Source organism: Silene latifolia, chromosome X (assembly GCF_048544455.1).
Source record: "Silene latifolia isolate original U9 population chromosome X, ASM4854445v1, whole genome shotgun sequence".
Classification (NCBI taxonomy): domain Eukaryota; kingdom Viridiplantae; phylum Streptophyta; class Magnoliopsida; order Caryophyllales; family Caryophyllaceae; genus Silene; species Silene latifolia.
The window spans coordinates 117,655,315-117,674,588 of NC_133537.1; the positions used below are offsets into that span (position 1 = coordinate 117,655,315).

Below are 19,274 nucleotides of genomic sequence, written 5' to 3' on the forward strand. Positions count from 1 at the left end.
AAACTGATGGTGTTCACCATCCATTCTTATTTCATTCAAAACCCAAACTTTCATGCGTGTCTATTGTCCCTGAGAACCTCGGTTGCTCTTTTGATTGTGGTGGACCCGATCCGAGCCAGGTTTTTGTGTCTGATGTTTTGCGCCGCAACAACAGACTATTCACATCCGTTTTTAGCAGGAGGAAGGATGTAATGGATTACATCTTCAATAAATCGGAAAACTATAGTAAAGTGTAAGTCACCTATAAGAACTTTATATTAGTTGATATTGTCTTACTTTTAACTACAGTTGATACCCTTTATTTTGTTGTATGGACTTCCTAATTGCACATTTTTGTAGGGAAACAATCGTATCCTACACAAGACTGAACTTCATTCCGAGGGAGGACATTTGGTCGTTAGAGCCCGGTCTTGAGATCACGAACAATGTTATCGAGTGCTGGTCTCTGTTACTCAACAAGATCATAAATGATAAAACTGCCCAGTCCAAACTTCCCGCTGTTTCTTTGGGCTAACCCACACTATATGTCTGCATTTTTCACAGTCACTTACTTTTTACTTCAAAGTGTGAAACTTTCACTTATTCCCTATTTTATGACAGAGTCTTGTACTCCAAATTTGGGAAGCCAAAGAAAAGGGGGAAGTGTTAGACCTAACTAAAGACATATTCACAACATGGGACATTTGGGTCAAAGATTGTGTATCTCAATTTCAGCTTGACTCTGATCTGGTATGTGTAACCTTTTTAAACTTTTATTATTTCAAGTAATAATTTTCATATTGTTAATTGTAAGTTTATTAATAAGTTTATGTTCAATTTCCCCAGGTCTTCTGTAATACTCCGTATTTATGGTCTTGGGGGTACTCTATCGAGTAGCCCTTACTCTGTCGAGTAAGGGTATGTTGCAGAATAAAATAGTTTCTGACTGTTGGGCACTCGATCGAGTAGCTCGGGCACTCGATCGAGTAGGGAGTACTCGATCGAGTACCTTGGGTACTCGATCGAGTCGCCGGTTTTACGGGGAGTTTTCGCGGGTTTTGTTAATTATGCGATTAGGGTATTTAAACCAATTCGTCTTTGTTTTAAAACACTTTTACCAAAACCTAAAACTTGTTTAAGAGAGAAAGCGATTCTTCTTCCTAATCGCATCCTTAACGATTCCGGAGTTGGACGGTCGATTCTCGTTGTTTTTCGTGTTGTTGGATTCCTTGCGTCGAGGGTAAGCTTTTAACATAAAGTTTTATAATGTTTTGATAAGGTAGTTGAAACCCTAATTTAGCAATTGGGGATTTTATGAGTAGGAATTGAATGGTAGTCTTTATGTGTTATGTATGATAGGAGGAGAGTTCGTAGAGGAGCCGTTTTGAGACAGCTGTTTAGATCGTCTGCGTGTTTGCTTTCCAGGTAGGATTTCCTACTCAGTATTAGTCCCATAATGGGATATTGGTGATGTGTTGTAGTTAGTTATTTGATATGATTGTGATTGTGATTGTAATGTGGTTATGGTTGTTGATGGCTCTCGAGATGCGTTCTCGGCTGAGTGGGGTCACTTGCGGGAGTGATCTCACGCCCTAGTTTCGCCTTCTGTGGAACCCGCCACAGAAGGGATGTGCACATTAATGATACTGAGGTTATCGCTCGTACGATGAGCGGGGCTTAGGTGGGAACGGTGCGGTCCCCCATCGGCGGCGGGTCCGGTGGACGATCGGTGATTGAGACGGTTGGTTGGTGTGTGTGTGTGTGTGTGGCGGTTCAATTTGTCTGTTTGCCTTATTCTTGTTGTCTGTATTGATTGTGTGATTAATACCGACCGGTGTTGTTTTGTAAAACTGCGGGGATCCATTCGGGGATGGTGAGCAGATATTGAGCAGGTATAGAGATGGTCTTGGATAGCGGGGATGGCCACGACATGACGATAGAGTCTTCCTTTGTAGTTTAGTCTTTATTTACATTTCGATTGAGAACAGACAGTTTGAATAATGTATTGCACTTTCGAGTTTGGTTTCGAGGATTGTATTCTTTCATTAAACTATTATAATAAATGTTGTTTCTATTTTGTCTATTTGATTATCATACCTCGGGCAACCGAGATGGTGATGTCTCCATACCTGAGTGGTCCTGGTAAGGCACTTGGAGTATGGGGGTGTTACAAATGGTATCAGAGAGACGATCCTGAAACCTGTAACCAATGAACTTAATGAACATAGGGAGTCAATTAAAATGAACCCGGGGTAAAAGTTGTAGGAGCTAGTGCGAAGGCTTGGGAGACGTCCTAAAGTCCGGGTCGCCCTACAAACTTTGAACCGGTCACATGGGGGAAATGTGTGTTGAGTCATGTGTGTGCTTAGTAACTTGTGCAACAAGGTGATGAAGTATGTTGATTGTTTGGTGTTGAAAATAGGAGGTTGAGCATGTGAAAGAAAATGATTATATGTTGAAACATGTTAATGAGATGATAACATGTTGAATGATTTATGATGTGGCTTTTATAGCATGATGATTTGATTTTATTGATAAGTAGAATAGATGCGTAGCATATTGATTATGATATCATGCGATTTTTATAAAGTTAGCATTGCTAGTATGTGACGTAATATGCGGGTAGCTTTTACGTATTAGTGGTACTTGATCGAGTAAGACTGACTCGATCGGATAGGTTTTTGGCGAAATTGAGTCCAGAATCGCGTTTTGGGGCACTCGATCGAGTAACTAGGGGTACTCGATCGAGTAGAAATCACTCGATCGAGTAGCCTATATACTCGATCGAGTGGGTTAGAGATCAGAAGGTCTGTTTGGTTCTGGAGTTTGGGTACTCGATCGAGTACATAGGGGCACTCGATCGAGTAACCCGTCACTCGATCGAGTGGGTTTGGATACTCGATCGAGTAGGTTCTGGGCAGCGAGTTTTCGTGTTTTGAAGTTTAGTGCGCATGTTCATGTTTACCCTTTCTTGTATACGTATAGTTTCAAGATGCCGCCCAAGAAAAATGCCTTGTACGCTAGAGCAGAGCTTATGACTATGGATGACATCGTTAAGATGTTAGAGCACCAGGACGCTCTTACTGAGACCCTGAAGAAAGTGAACGAGGACAAGAATAAGGAAAAGGAGAAGGAAGTTGACCATGCTAAAGTCAGCCTTTATATTGCAAGGTTCAACCCAAAAGAGTACAAGGGAGTTGAGGAGCCTAACCTTCTCGATAGTTGGCTGAGGGAGATGGAAAACATACTGGACTTAGTCCATTGTCCGGATGAGATGAGAGTGGATCAGGCTGCATTTTATCTGAGGGAGGCAGCTGGCAAGTGGTGGGATTCGGTGAAGGTGAGTGCTAAGGAGTTGTATACCAACCAAGGATTACCTGCTATACCTTGGGAGGAGTTTCGTAGGGCTGTGAGGAAGGAGTTCGTGCCAGAACATGTGAGGAGTAAGTTGAGGGAGGAGTTCGACAAGTTTAAGATGACTTCTGAGATGTCTGTGGCTGAGTACTACAGACAGTTCAATGAGAAATCTAGATATGCTGAGGACATGGGTTTGAGTGACGAGAATTTGGCTTTGAGGTTTGAGAGTGGACTAACCACGAAGATTATGGATAAGTTACCCGTGGGAGTCCTCACTGATGTGAAGGAGGCATATGAGAGGGCTGGGAGAGCTGAGAGACTAGTGGAGATGGCTCAGGAGAGGTCTGGTGGTGAGAAGAGGAAGTCGGAGAGCGAGGGTGGTGGCCAATCTAATTACAAGAAAGGCAACCACAATCAGTCTAAGGGGTTTTCTTCTGGATCTGGGTTTAGTGCTGGAACTTCCTTTGGGAGAGGTCGTGGGAGTGTGAGCAACAGCTGGGGAGTGACCTGCTTTAGTTGTGGTGGCGTAGGCCACAAGAGACATGAGTGCACGAGTGCACCGGGATCTTTCCAGAGACCTGCGCAGAGCTTTGCGAGCAACAGACCGGCGGGATCATGGCCAAACCGGGGAAGTCAGAGCTACCAGAGTGGAGGCAACCGCAACGGCGGTAATTCTTATCAGAAGACACCGATGAACAACAACAACAATCAAGGGTCGGGTGCTAAGCCGACCGCATCAGCTAGTACTGTCCAGGGAGGTGGGCAGAAGACCAGTGGCAAGTTGTTCATGATGGAGAAGAAGGCAGCTGAGGAGGATGCGCACGTTATCACCGGTACATTCCTTGTTAATGGTATTCCTACGTTTGTTTTGTTTGATTCGGGGGCTTCTCAATCGTTTGTGTCTTCGAGTCATGTAAAGCAGTTGGGTTTGAGAGTATATGAGTCTGTTAAAGAGCAAGTATTCATACCTTCGGGTGAGTCTGTATCGTGTGGGAGGTTGTTTAGAGATGTATCTTTAATAGTTGGGCAAGTCGATTTCCCTGTAGACTTGCTAGAGTTTCCTTTTAATGGTTTTGAGATGATAGTTGGGATGGATTGGTTAGGAAAGTATAAGGCTAAGATAGATTGTCATCAAAAGAAAGTGTCCCTAAGAGGTCCTAAGGGTGTAAGTGTGTCTTATCGTGGGTTTCTAGTTAAACCCAAAGTTAAGTTGATTGGTTGTCACCTTGAAGTCGTATCGAGGAAGGGATGTCCTACGATTTTGTGCCCTGTGAGAGATGACCGGATAGAGAGCCCGCGATTGACGAGATACCAGTGGTGGGAGAGTTTGCGAGATGTTTTTCAGAGGAGATTCCGGGGTTGCCACCGAAGAGGGAGATAGATTTCACCGTTGAGTTGAAGCCAGGGACGGGGCCAATCTCTAAGGCACCGTACCGTATGGGTCCTAAGGAGATGGAGGAGCTTAGGAAGCAGTTGGATGATTTGATAGAAAAGGGGTACATTAGACCGAGTGTATCGCCTTGGGGAGCACCAGTTCTGTTCGTAAAGAAGAAAGATGGGAGTATGAGGCTGTGCATAGATTATCGGGAGTTGAACCGTGTGACGATAAAGAACAAGTATCCTTTGCCAAGGATAGATGACCTGTTTGATCAGTTGAGTGGTGCAACGGTCTTTTCTAAGATCGATTTGAGGTCGGGGTACCATCAGGTAAAGATTAGAGATGTGGACATACCGAAGACAGCTTTCACGTCGAGGTATGGCCATTATGAGTATGTGGTGATGCCGTTTGGGTTGTCTAATGCGCCGGCAGTGTTTATGGACTTGATGAATAGGATCTTCAGACAGTTCTTGGATCAGTTCGTAGTGGTGTTTATAGATGATATCTTAGTCTACTCTAAGACTAAGGAGGAGCATGAGGAGCATCTGAGGATCGTGTTGCAGACTTTGAGGGATCATGAGTTGTATGCTAAGTTGTCTAAGTGTGAGTTTTGGTTGGAGAAAGTTGCTTTTCTAGGGCATGTAATTTCTAAAGATGGAGTAGTTTGTGGATCCGGCGAAGATTGAGCGGTGACAAAATGGGAAGCACCAAAGAATGTTGCGGAGGTTAGAAGTTTCTTGGGTTTTTTGGATACTACGGGCGGTTCGTGAAAGATTTCTCCAAGATAGCTAGACCGATGACAGCGTTGATGAGGAAAGAGAACAGGTTTCGTTGGGATGAGGGTTGTGAGACGGCGTTCCAAACATTAAAGGAGCGTTTGACCACGCTCTGTCTTAGCATTACTGAAGGAAGCGAGAATTTTGAGGTTTATACCGATGCTTCGAAGAATGGGTTGGGATGTGTGTTGATGCAGAATGGTAAAGTGATTGCCTATGCTTCTAGGCAGTTGAAGCCTTATGAGGAGAACTACCCTACTCATGACCTGGAGTTGGGTGCTGTGGTGTTTGCTCTCAAGATTTGGAGACACTACCTGTATGGAGCAATCTTTAAGGTATTTTCGGATCACAAGAGTCTCAAGTACATCTTCACGCAGAAGGAGTTGAACATGAGACAGAGGAGGTGGATGGAGTTGATTGGCGACTACGACATGGAAATCATCTACCATGAAGGGAAGGCCAATGTTGTTCTTTGATGCTCGAGTAGGAAGAGTGTACATTCCTTGTGTACTGACTCTATCTTTGATGAGGCCGAGGGATGAGGTAGCGAGCTTTGGGATTCATATGATGCATAAAGGAGATGCTATGGGAGATATGACAAAGTGCACATGGAGTTTTATGATGATATTCGAGGTAAACAGGCTTTGGATCCTAAGATGGTGGAGTGGGAGAGTGGGGTGGAGAAAGGGACAGTGTCCCGCTTTTCCATTCATACAGATGGTAGCTTGAGGTTTGATGGTAGGTGGTGTGTCCCTAATGACGAGGAATTGAAAAAGACAATCATGACAGAAGCGCATTGCACACCATATTCAGTTCATCCGGGTGGAGACAAGCTTTATAAGGATTTGAAGAAAACGTTTTGGTGGCACGGGATGAAGAAAGAGATAGCCGAGTTTGTGTCCGTTGTTTGACATGCCGAGAGTTAAAGGGGAACAGAGAAGACCACAAGGTAAGGTTCAGTCTTTGGAGGTGCCTGAGTGGAAGTGGGAATCCATTTCCATGGATTTTATTGTGGGTTTACCTAAGAGTCAACAAGGTAACAATATGATTTGGGTGATAGTGGATCGGTTGACCAAGTCAGCTCACTTTGTTCCAATGAAAGATACATGGACTAAGGCACAATTGGCTATGGCCTATCGAAAGAACGTGCTGAAGTTACATGGAGTCCCTAAGGACATAGTGTCCGGGACAGAGATGCGAGGTTTATATCGAGGTTTTGGAAGGAGTTGCAGGAATCGTTGGGAACGACTTTGAAGATGAGTACTGACATTTCATCCTGCGACGGATGGGCGTGACGAGAGAACAATCAAGACTTTGGAGGACATGTTGAGAGCTTGTGTGATGGATTTTGGTGGTAGCTGGGAGCAGAGGTTGGACTTGATAGAGTTTTCTTACAACAACAGTTATCACACCAGTATAGGTATGGCACCGTTTGAGGCGTTGTATGGGAGGAGATGTAGGAGTCCGATCTGTTGGGACGATAGTGCTGAGGCAGTGGTTTTAGGACCAGAGATGGTACATGAGATGGTAGAACAGATTAAGATGATCAGAGAACGGATGAGAGCAGCCCAGGATCGACAGAAGAGTTATGCAGATCTACATCGTCGGGACATCGAGTTTCAGGTTGGGGACAAGGTTCTTCTGAAAGTGTCCCCTATGCGTGGAGTTATGAGATTTGGGAAGAAAGGCAAGTTAAGTCAGAAGTTTATAGGGCCTTATGAGATCTTAGAGCGAGTTGGGGAAGTGGCTTATCGGTTGGCTTTACCGGCTGCATTGGAGAGGGTGCATAATGTGTTTCATGTATCGCAGTTGCGGAAGTATGTGAGTGACCCGTCACATGTGTTAGAGGCGGAGAGCTTAGAGCTAGATGAGTCTTTATCATATCTTGAGGTACCTAAGCAGATCCTAGACCGAAAAGTTAGAAAGACTAGGAGTGGTGAGACAGTTTTGCTTAAGATCCTTTGGTCTAACCACGAGACCGAGGAAGCTACATGGGAGGCCGAGGACATAATGAAAGAGCGCTACCCTTTCCTTTTTGATCAGGTATGTATGGTTACGGGGACGTAACCTTGTTTCTTTTAGGGGGGTAGGAGATGATCGCGAGAGTTTTTAGGAGTTCTATACACCTTTTATATGTTGTGTCGGGATGTTTGGCTTGGGTTTGTATCATGTTTTTGTTTGATGGTTGAGTCGGGAATGTTGAGGGAGTACCTTTGTTTTTGTTGTGGTTTGAACTTCGGGGACGAAGTTCCTTTTAAGGAGGGAAGACTGTAATACTCCGTATTTATGGTCTTGGGGGTACTCTATCGAGTAGCCCTTACTCTGTCGAGTAAGGGTATGTTGCAGAATAAAATAGTTTTCGACTGTTGGGCACTCGATCGAGTAGCTCGGGCACTCGATCGAGTAGGGAGTACTCGATCGAGTACCTTGGGTACTCGATCGAGTCGCCGGTTTTACGGGGAGTTTTCGCGGGTTTTGTTAATTATGCGATTAGGGTATTTAAACCAATTCGTCTTTGTTTTAAAACACTTTTACCAAAACCTAAAACTTGTTTAAGAGAGAAAGCAGCAGTTCTTCTTCCTAATCGCATCCTTAACGATTCCCGGAGTTCAGACGGTCGATTCTCGTTGTTTTTCGTGTTGTTGGATTCCTTGCGTCGAGGGTAAGCTTTTAACATAAAGTTTTATAATGTTTTGATAAGGTAGTTGAAACCCTAATTTAGCAATTGGGGATTTTATGAGTAGGAATTGAATGGTAGTCTTTATGTGTTATGTATGATAGGAGGAGAGTTCGTAGAGGAGCCGTTTTGAGACAGTTGTTTAGATCGTCTGCGTGTTTGCTTTCCGGGTAGGATTTCCTACTCGCATTAGTCCCATAATGGGATATTGGTGATGTGTTGTAGTTAGTTATTTGATATGATTGTGATTGTGATTGTAATGTGGTTATGGTTGTTGATGGCTCTCGAGATGCGTTCTCGGCTGAGTGGGGTCACTTGCGGGAGTGATCTCACGCCCTAGTTTCGCCTTCTGTGGAACCCGCCACGGAAGGGATGTGCACATTAATGATACAGGGTTATCGCTCGTACGATGAGCGGGGCTTAGGTGGGAACTGCGGTCCCCCAGCGTGGCTGGTCCGGTGGACGATCGGTGATTGAGTTGGTTGGTGTGTGTGTGTGTGTGTGTGGCGGTTCATTTTGTCTGTTTGCCTTATTATCGTTGTTCGTATTGATTGTGTGATTAGTACCGGCCCGGTGTTGTTTTGTAAAACTGCGGGGATCCATTCGGGGATGGTGAGCAGATATTGAGCAGGTATAGAGATGGTCTTGGATAGTGGGGATGGCCACGACATGACGATAGAGTCTTCCATTCGTAGTTTAGTCTTTATTTACATTTCGATTGAGAAGCAGACAGTTTGAATAATGTATTGCACTTTGATTTGGTTTCGAGGATTGTATTCATTCATTAAACTATTATAATAAATGTTGTTTCTATTTTGTCTATTTGATTATCATACCTCGGGCAACCGAGATGGTGATGTCTCCATACCTGAGTGGTCCTGGTAAGGCACTTGGAGTATGGGGGTGTTACATCTTCATTCCTGGGTTATCCGGTGATCCGCCTCACTATAGTTGTGCATGTATAAATTTTCCCGTAAAACAAGTTGAATACTTTGACAACCGTTCATACAGCGAAGATTTCGATACTTTATCTTACTCAAGTATTGCATTTATAACTGTAAGTCATTCCACCCAAGCTTTGTACCTTTAATTCTCCTCCTACAACACTATTAAAACTGAACAGTCATTCATCATTCCTCTAAAATTTAGCAAAAAGACACTATTAAACCTTTAAACGTCCAACTCCAAATTTTAACACACATTTTCAGAAACTTTAAACCAGTAGTTGCTAACTTTAATCAACATTTAGTTTAGAAACTTTAACCGCGAATTTTGAAATGTTATACCCCGAAATATGAAACTTCAAGAGTGTACATGGATTTTAACATAAACTTAAATGTGAAACTCTAAACGTGGAATTTTAAATTTTAACTACAATTTCTGAAACTTTAAACCAGTTGACAGAAATTCTATTTTACAAAAATTAAAACCTGAACTTTGCAATGTTAACTCAAATTTACTGAAACTTTAAACGTCAACTTCAAAATTTTAACTCACTTTTTCTGAAACTTCAAATTCCAAATTCCAACATACATTCTTTGAAACTTTAAACCACTAGTTTGAAACTTTACTCACAAAACTTTTTTCAGAAACTTTACCCGCCAATTTTGAAATGTTATATTCAACAATATGAAACTTCAACAATTAACATTGACTTTAACACCCAAGCTTGGTACTGAAACTTTAAATGTGAACTTTGAAATTTTAACTACAATATTTGAAACTTTAAACCCGTTGCCAGAAATTCTAATCTATAAAAAATGAAACCTGAACTTTGAAATTTTAACTCAAATCAACCGTAACTTTAACCGTCAACTTCGACATTTTAATTAACTTCTTTGTAAAACTTTAAACCTGTTCACAATTTAATATACAAATTTTAATATACAAATTTGTAACTTCGAAATTTTAATATACAAATTTTCAAACCTCAACAACTTTGAAAATTTACAATGAACTTTGGCCTTGAACATTGAAACTTAACTACAATTTCTGAAACTTTAAACCAGTTCACAGAAATTCTAATCACAAAAACTAAAACCTGAGCTTTGCAATTTTAACTCAAATTCAATGAAACTTTAACTGTCAACTTTGAAAGTTTAATTGACATTTTTTAAAACATTAAACCAGTTGAAGGAATTTCAGATACATACTTAAGTACAGCAACTTTGGGCGTGAACTTTGAAATTTTAATATACAAATTTTCAAACCTCGATAACTTTGTAAATTTAAAATTTCTTTCAATGAACTTTGGCCATGAACTTTGAAACTTAACTACAATTTCTGAAACTTTAAACCAGTTCACAGAAATTCTAATCTACAAAAACTGAAACCTGAGCTTTGTAATTTTAACTCAAATTCAATGAAACTTTAACTGTCAACTTTGAAAGTTTAATTGACTTTTTTTAAAACTTTAAGTGTAAATTGATAAACAGTACCACTATAAGGACTCTTTTTAATGGATAGTACCAACATAAAAATTAATTTGTAAACAGTACCAGAATATTTACTCCGATCTACCAATAGTACCAAGTCACCGGAAAGTCGCACTTTTTGGGTGTTTTTGAATTTTCCCGCCTAATGTTTGGCTTTTTATACCTATTCTACCCCTCCCCTATTTTCTACACACTTACCCACCAAACACCACCTCACCACCCTTACCCACAACCACTGGTACGACGGCCACCACCATCGGTGACGCCCCCACCATAGTGTCTCTCCTCACCGGCGACCCTTCTTTCTACCCTCCCCTATCTCGATGCGCGAAACTACCCCTCCCCCTCCCTTTGGCGAACCTACCACACTTTACCCCCCCTCCACCAGACAACAACGAGGAGATGGTGCGTCGTGGTAGGTGATGGTGAGGCGAGGATGTGAGCACGGTGGTTGTAGCGGTGGTGGCATATTTATGTAGAGCCTGGTTGTACGACTGGTATTGGTGCTCGATTCCGAGATGAGTGGTGGTGATTGGTACTAGGCTGCTGCGACGGGTTGCTGCTTGGTGAATTAGGCGAGGAGGCAGAGAATGGACCATGGTGGTTCCATTTTGCGCTCGGGTTTTGGCGTCGGGTTCGCTGCATCAAAACGAGGGAGCAGCACGACGGTGCTCGAGATGGTATGAATTGAGCATACGTGGTCTGCTCGTGGTGGTCTCGGGGCTCCTCGGTGGCGGTGGCTTGGCATCTCGGTGGCTGAAATAGTCATATATCAAGGGTGAGGAAAATATGAGAGAATAACTAGTTAATAATAAGGGTATTTAAGTCATTTCATGTCATTTTTGGCCGGAAAGTGTAAGTTGGTACTATTGGTAGATCGGAGTAAATATTCTGGTACTGTTTACAAATTAATTTTTATGTTGGTACTATCCATTAAAAAGGGTCCTTATATTGGTACTGTTTATCAATTTACACAAACTTTAAACCAGTTGAAGGAATTTCAGATACATACATAAGTACAGAAACTTTGAGCGTGAACTTTGAAATTTTAAGATACAAATTTTCAAACCTCAACAACTTTGTAAATTTCCACTTCAGACCTCACAACTGAAATTTTAAATATCAATTTATCTGCCTTCTACATATAATGCTCACATGTATGCTTATTATCTATATTCGTTTCCATTTTCAAATACATACAGGCAATCGAAATGGGCAAGTATTTGGTTTCAAAAGGGTTAGACAAAGGCTCCTCAGTTACCGAGTTTAAACTTGTTAACATTAACTTTGCATGGCAAGGTCTAGGATACTCCGCCAATGACTGTGGTACGTATATGATGATTCATATGCTCCTTTATAATGGCAAACCCTTTGACCGCGGGTTAGGCACCATGGACGCAATGAACTTGTGCAGGGCTGAAATTGTTGCGACGCTTATACTAAGTGACATTAACAAGTCGAGGGAAGAAGTTATTTTTGCGGCGAAATCATTCAAAGAAGGTAAACTTATTGTCTGTGCAGCAACAACAACGTCCACAGAATAAGCTGTTCAATCTGTCGGCCCTAAAAGAAGTAGCCAAGCACCCCTTGAAGGATCCAAGCGTCCCCGTTTAAGTGTAACTGATCCAACTACCCCTGAAGCAACAACCACAATAGCTCATTCTCCGATAACTAAGTTATCCACTGTTAAAAGTCGTCCTAGGGGGAGCGGTGATGGTCTTGGTTGCACCCTCGACTGCGGTGTTGCTGATTTAACTACCCTTGTCGTATCTAAGACTCTAAGGAGCAACCAATTACTAGTGAAGGATATGACCACAAAAAGGAAATATTCTGTAACCAGTTCTAAGGTTTACGCCACACGGTACGCATCTACTTTTAAATTTCAGATGACATTTAATTGATAAAATTGATATAATTCAAATGGAAATATTCTGTAACCAGTTCTAAGAACAAATATTTCGTAGGGCGTAGTTACGCGATGGTTGGAAAATCAAGAAGAGGGTACACAGGAGACGCAGACTAGTGCGTATTACGATACGCTGTTCCATATTTGGGACTTGTACATCAAGCACTGTGGTCATACGTTCAACTTAAATGCAGAGCTCATCTTCGTACCAGTTAATATTGACGATCATTTTGCTTGCATATGTATCAATTTCAATTCAAGGACTATCGACGTCCTTCACCATCAGATCTACCCGCAGTTTAAGAATTCTCAAGTCTTCAAGGTGTCTCAAATCATTGTAAGTTTCTTTCTATATCTTCGATGAATTTCGATGCACCTTATATGTAACTAAATTTATGACTACATCTTACTTATGTGCAGTCCGGTGCAATGAGTGACTACCTGGAATCAAGATCCGTTTCCGGAGCAGAAGAGGTCGCTAAGTTTAAGCACCGCCAGATCCAATTTAAATGGCAGAGTCCAAAACCTAACGTACTCAAGTCTGGATTATTCACCATGATGCATATGTTATGTTACGAGGGTGCCCCTTTCGAGCATGAAGACCTTCCGAAGAAGGTTGGTCGGCGCTATCTGGTTATCCAACTGGCTGCGACCCTTGTATTAGCCGATATGAACAAAGTTCGAGCAGAAACCATGGAGAAGGTGACAAAATTTATTGCCGGAAAAGAAAGCTTATGGCAAATCGTATATGCTAGGCGTAAAGTTTCGAAGACTTTGAATAAAAAAATAACAATGTTGTATTAATGTTTCATTCGCCTACTACTGTTTGATCATGTGTACTGTTTTGAATGTTCTAAAACTGGTACTTGCTATACTTTTCTAGCACGATCAACTTTAAATGAAAACAGTCTGCAAGTTTTCAGTTGAAACTTTATGGCCAACGTTTGAAATGCTAGTTCAAGAATTTTGTAACTTAATACAGAACACTGTTCTCCAGTACCCATCTTGGAAACTTTGTTTCCAAACTTTTAAACGTTCCTATACAAATTTATGTGAATTCTCCACAGACTGAAACTTTAAGCCTTAACTTTGAAATTTCAACTCACTCATGTTGAAACTTCAACTAAGCAGATACTATTTAAATACCAATTTTAACTCTTGAAACTTTGACGACGCATTTTGAATTTTAACTCACAAATTTTGAAACTTCAACCAAAAATATTTCAATTTCAAGTGAATTCTCCACATTCTGAAACTTTAAGCCTCAACTTTGAAATTTCAACTCACTCAAGTTGAAACTTCAACTAAGCAGATACTATTAAAATTCCAATTTTAACTCTTGAAACTTTGACGCCGCATTTTGAAATTTTAACACACAAATTTTGAAACTTCAACCAATAATATTTAAATTTCATGTGAATTGTCGACATTCTGAAACTTTAAGCCTCAACTTTGAAAATTTTAGCCTCGACTTTGAAATTTCAACTCACTCATGTTGAAACTTCAACTAAGGAGATAATATTTAAATTCCAATTTTAACTATTGAAACTTTGACGATGCATTTTCAAATTTTAACTCACAAATTTCGAAATTTCAACCAATAATATTTAAATTTCATTTCAATTGTCCACATTCTGAAACTTTTGGCCTCAACTTTGAAATTTCACCTCCCTCATGTTGAAACTTAAACTACGCAGATAATATTTAAATTCCAATTCCAACTCTTGAAACTTTTACGACGCATTTTGAAATTTCAACTCACAAATTTTGAAACTTCAACCAATAATATTTAAATTTCATGTGAATTGTCCATATTCTAAAACTTTAAGCCTCAACTTCGAAATTTCAACTCCCTCATGTTGAAACTTCAACTACGTAGATAATATATAAATTCCAATTTTAACTCCTGAAACTTTTACGACGCATTTTGAAATTTCAAATCACAAATTTTGAAACTTCAATCAATAATATATAAATTTCATGTGAATTGTCCACATTCTGAAACTTTAAGCATCAACTTTGAAACTTCAACTCACTCATGTTGAAACTTCAACTAAGCAGCTAATATTTAAATTCCAAACCAATACTTTTAAAATTTCATGCGTGAAACTGGAAATTGTATACGAATAATTGTGAAACTTCAACACTGCAGGGATTTTTCAATTCCAAAATTGGCTACTTAAAATTTAACCATAAACTTCACAATTTTTAAAGAAAAAAATTCGAACTTCAACGATGACATCCAAATTAGAATAGTCCTACTTCAGGATTTTCAAAAACTTGTCTTACAACACAAACAACTTGTTCCTTTTCATACAAAAGATTAACTTCAAAGTTTTACCAAAAAGCCTAAGACATTCACTTCATGAATACATTCTAATAAAAAAAACATTCTACTCCTCCGATAAGTCCCCTACTTCTTCTTCTTCCTCCTCCTCTTCTTCAGATGATTCCGACAATTGCGGTGGACGCTCAGCAAAAGGGTTAGGACAGATCCTCTTGTCATGGTGTGCCATTTGCTTGCAATTATTGCACATGCGTTTTGGCTTACTTGCAATTGCAACGGCCTTCGCCTTACTAGACAAAATCCTTTTCCCTTGTTTTTGGAATATTTAGGTGGCAGTATAGAAATATCCTTACTTGCTTTACAACCAAGTAATTTTTCCATTTGTTGTTGTTTATTCAACTTCTCAGCTACCGGTGTGAGCTTCTCTCTAAATTCCCTTATTAAATTAGTTAGACCTTCAACGTCTTCCTTTTCCTTATCAACAAGCATTCCAATTGTTTCGTGAACTTCCGACCACAATTTTGTCATCCAAAGTTGCTTACTGTCTACAATATCCATGTCATCTGTACACTCCCCGGTACAACTATAGTCACCACTTCGCAATGCATCCTTTGTCCATCTCCTAGCAATTCCAGTTTCCGGAATTTTTTTTACCCCATTACCGGAATAAACCCAAATTATGTGCCTGCAGAGTAGTCCCTTCCTCTCAAAAAGTTTACAGGAACAACTCGCCTCAAATGTCCCTGAGTTAGCAAATGAAATTGAAACGTTCATGACTTACAGAAACTTTATTACTTACACTTTGAAACTTTAATACAGTTTCATGAAATTCTACTACTTCAACTACGTAAAACACTTTTCAACAAGTAATAAATCAACAAGGTACTAAATGCCTCATACCTGGGTTATACTGAACATCAAAATTACGACCTCCCAATGAATCCTTCAAGGTAGTAACATGTAAGTTGTTCGACTCCAAGAAACCCTTGCAACTAAATCCACCAATTGTATTCTTTAACTTCTCTTGAAACTCCTCGAAGATATCATGTGTGTAAATCTTCGCCCCATCACTCTCTATTGCCAACTTACTGCATAACTTAGGGTTTGATTGACGGTTTTCGTTATCAAGCCTCTTCTGGTTGTGTCTTTGTTGATCCAAAGCACTTTCAAAGCACATCCAAAACTCAACAAGAGTACCATTTCTGGCCTCAAACCTCTTAAAAAAACTGTTTTCACTCTCCGACCGATGTGTCGTCCTCATAATTCCCCCCATTCTCAAGTCCTTACAGTGCGCCATCACCCACTGTCTCCTTATATCATAGCAGTCCGTAAACCATTCAATGTCAGCGGGTACGTGTTCCTCCATTATTGCTGACCATCTATTGTCGAACTCCTCTGCTTCAAGTTCCTCATCCCATACAATAGCATTTAACTTTTTTTAGAAAAACCTGGTAATCTTTCCTTTTGCTACCATACTTACAGGGAACCTTATTCATAATGTGCCACATGCAGAAACGATGTCGTGCTGTCTTGAATTTTTCGGGTACTGACGCAATTATTCCAGGATCTTGATCTGTTATTATGTACTTTGGTTCCTTTCCCCCCATAGCAATCAAAAAACCTCTCGAACACCCAATTAAACAATTCCGTATTTTCTTTCGCTATAAGGGCACAACAGAAAGTTATTGATTGTTTATGGTTGTCAACCCCTGTGGAGGGAGTGAAAACCATCTTGTACTTGTTAGTGGAGTAAGTAGGATCGTAAAAAACGGCATCTCCAAAGACGGAGTAGTTCCTCCTAGCAATGCCATCCGCCCAAATTGTGCGGCGTAGGCTACCATCTACGTCAACATCATAGTCGAAGTAGAAACCTGGCCGAGTCTCTGCCATGTTCTTGAAGTGATCAATGAAAAGTTGTCCGTCCCTTTCATGAATAAAACACTTAATGTCTCTTTGGAAATTTTTGAAGTCGTTCAAACTAGCCCCTATATTGTGATACCCGTTAACAACCTCCTTACACATTCTGTAAGTCCTTGCTGCTCCTATATTAAGCTGCAATGAATTAACAAACCAACGTCACAACAGAAATTAAATTCACACTCGAAACTTCAAACGTCTACTACTTATTTCTACCTATCAGTATTAGAAACTTTAACCCAGTTCAGAAAAATTCATACTCACAAGCGTAAATGTCATTGAAACTTTAAACGTTCCATTCCAAAATTCAACACTCATTTCTTAAACTTTAACTCAGTTAATGGAAACTAAATTACAACATTATCTTCAGAAACTTTGTCCACAAACTTTCAAATTAAAACCCCAAAATATGACACTTCAATTACGTCCCTGGCTTTTAACACCCAAGCTGAGTACTAAAACTTTAGACGTTAACTTTACAATTTTAACGACAAATTTTGTAACTTCAACACAGTTCAGGTTTGCAAATGGCCACATATAGCATTGAAACTTTAAACGGCAATTTTGAAAGTTTAACTCCCACTTTGTGAAACATTAAAACAATTTCTGGAAGTTCAACTACATATTTCTATAATGGAACTTTATGCGCGAACTTCGAAATTGTAATATACAAAATTTCAAACATCAACAATGTACAACATAAAAAGTATGACACCATAATACACACTCAGTATTGAAACTTTAAACATAAATTTTAAAACTTTAGCTCTAAAATTAACAAATCTAAGTTACCAACCCTTGAATTTGAGACAATTAGTCCCATGTGATACTTGGAAATGTTTTTTGATAATTTTTTAAACTCCCTATCTTTGACAGCAACAAGCTCGTGATTATAATCTTCATGAAACCGGTCTACTAAAAGCACACCATTCTTCGAAAATAACCTCATCCGAGCTTTACAACCCATCCTCTTTAGCTTATTTCTTTTCTCCTGCCTACCTCCATCTTCTTCTTTACTCATACTTCCGTTACTTGATTTTGTAAACCCCTCCCTATTACAAACCAATAGTTTTGATTTTATAATTCCGTCACGCCACTTCTTGGTTGTGTATTTTCTCACATTGAACCCAATCCCAAGTGCGTACACCTTATAAAATGTTATAGCTTCCTCAATATCCCCAAACTCCATCCCGATGTACGGTGTAAATACGTCAGGTGGAATTGTTTCATCATCTGCATCAACTGTACCTGACGAAAAAAAAATCACAAACTAAAATATCAGTAAAAAAAATCCTGCTCAAAGGAAACTATACCAACATACTAACATATCAGTAACATATCAGTAAAAAACTTCTAAAACATAAAACTTTAACTAAGACAAAAATTGTACAAAACTTTAATGTATAATACCTAAAAATTTAACTAAGACAAAAATTGTAAAAAACCCTAATCAAGAAACTATTACCAACGGCCACTCATCTCCCCTGTATCGTCTAAAAATCCCTTATGTAACCTTTTTTCCTTAGCTTCTTTCCTCTCCCTTTTCTAAAATGTCTACATACAACCACTACATGTTCATCTGCCACCCCAAAAAGAAAGAAGAAGATAAATTTAACGCCATGCAAATATTACAACTACATACATTCCATATTACTGTTCATATAAACACAATATGTTTTATGACAATAAAGACGTTTAACAAGGATAACTATTAAAATATCTCTATACTCCAATTAAATTAGGAGTACCTATCTTACCGTTCTCAACAGCCTCATAAGCCACAATCTCCATATCAGCCATGAAAAATAGATAAAGAACTAAATAAAGGATGAATATGGACGAAATTTATAGGGAATAATAAAGAACTAAATAAAGGATGAAAGAATGTTTCTAACGCAGTATGAAGATTAATTTTTTAGGGAATAATATGAGGAAGAAGAAAGGGTTAGAGAGAAGGTTATAGAGATAGAAAGTGAAGGGAGATATTACAGTTGTGATTATGAATACGAGGTAATCAATGTTGGGAGCATAAAAAGTGTATTCATTAAGATTAATTGTTGAGTTCTTTTTTTTTTTTTACGTAAAACTCTAAACAAATCTCAGCCATTGCTTTCACCTAATCCAATGGCCAAAAAAGAACTTAGGGACTCATATATTTGAGTGGACTGATTTAAACTTAGCTCTCTCTCTCTCTCTCTCTCTCTCTCTCTCTCTATATATATATATATATATATATATATATATATATATATATATATATATATATATATAGAAATTGAATCTCGTGAGGCACCCTTCTTAGAGTGAGGTAGCTGAACCCTTTCTAAACCATTAGATCTAACTATTATAGACTCATCAGATTATGACACGTGTTCCCATACAAAACTCAACTAACTGACATTTCGCCCTCAAATTCACTCATTTGGCACTCTTTTACTTTCCCTCTCTTCAGCTCATCGTCATTCACACTAATTTCGATCGACATTTATCGCTCAGATTTGATCGCCATCGTCAATCTAATTTATTTTCCGATCTAAGCAATTTCGATTCATCCTAATTTCG

General features: G+C 39.6%; 2 protein-coding genes across 2 annotated transcripts; both read right to left on the minus strand.

Annotated features, from left to right (window-relative positions):
- Positions 1-14,901: 14,901 nt before the first annotated feature.
- Positions 14,902-16,161, minus strand: LOC141618182 (protein FAR1-RELATED SEQUENCE 5-like). Its single transcript, XM_074435287.1, has 3 exons — positions 15,696-16,161; positions 15,149-15,538; positions 14,902-15,104 (listed from the first exon to the last, which is right to left on the minus strand). The coding sequence occupies exons 1-3, from the start codon at positions 16,159-16,161 to the stop codon at positions 14,902-14,904; spliced, it is 1,059 nt and encodes a 352-aa protein (XP_074291388.1).
- A 122-nt stretch (positions 16,162-16,283) lies between these two features.
- Positions 16,284-18,512, minus strand: LOC141618183 (protein FAR1-RELATED SEQUENCE 5-like). Its single transcript, XM_074435288.1, has 3 exons — positions 18,470-18,512; positions 17,509-17,960; positions 16,284-16,847 (listed from the first exon to the last, which is right to left on the minus strand). Exons 1-3 carry the CDS (start codon positions 18,510-18,512, stop codon positions 16,284-16,286), a joined length of 1,059 nt encoding a protein of 352 aa, XP_074291389.1.
- Between the last annotated feature and the right edge of the window lie 762 nt (positions 18,513-19,274).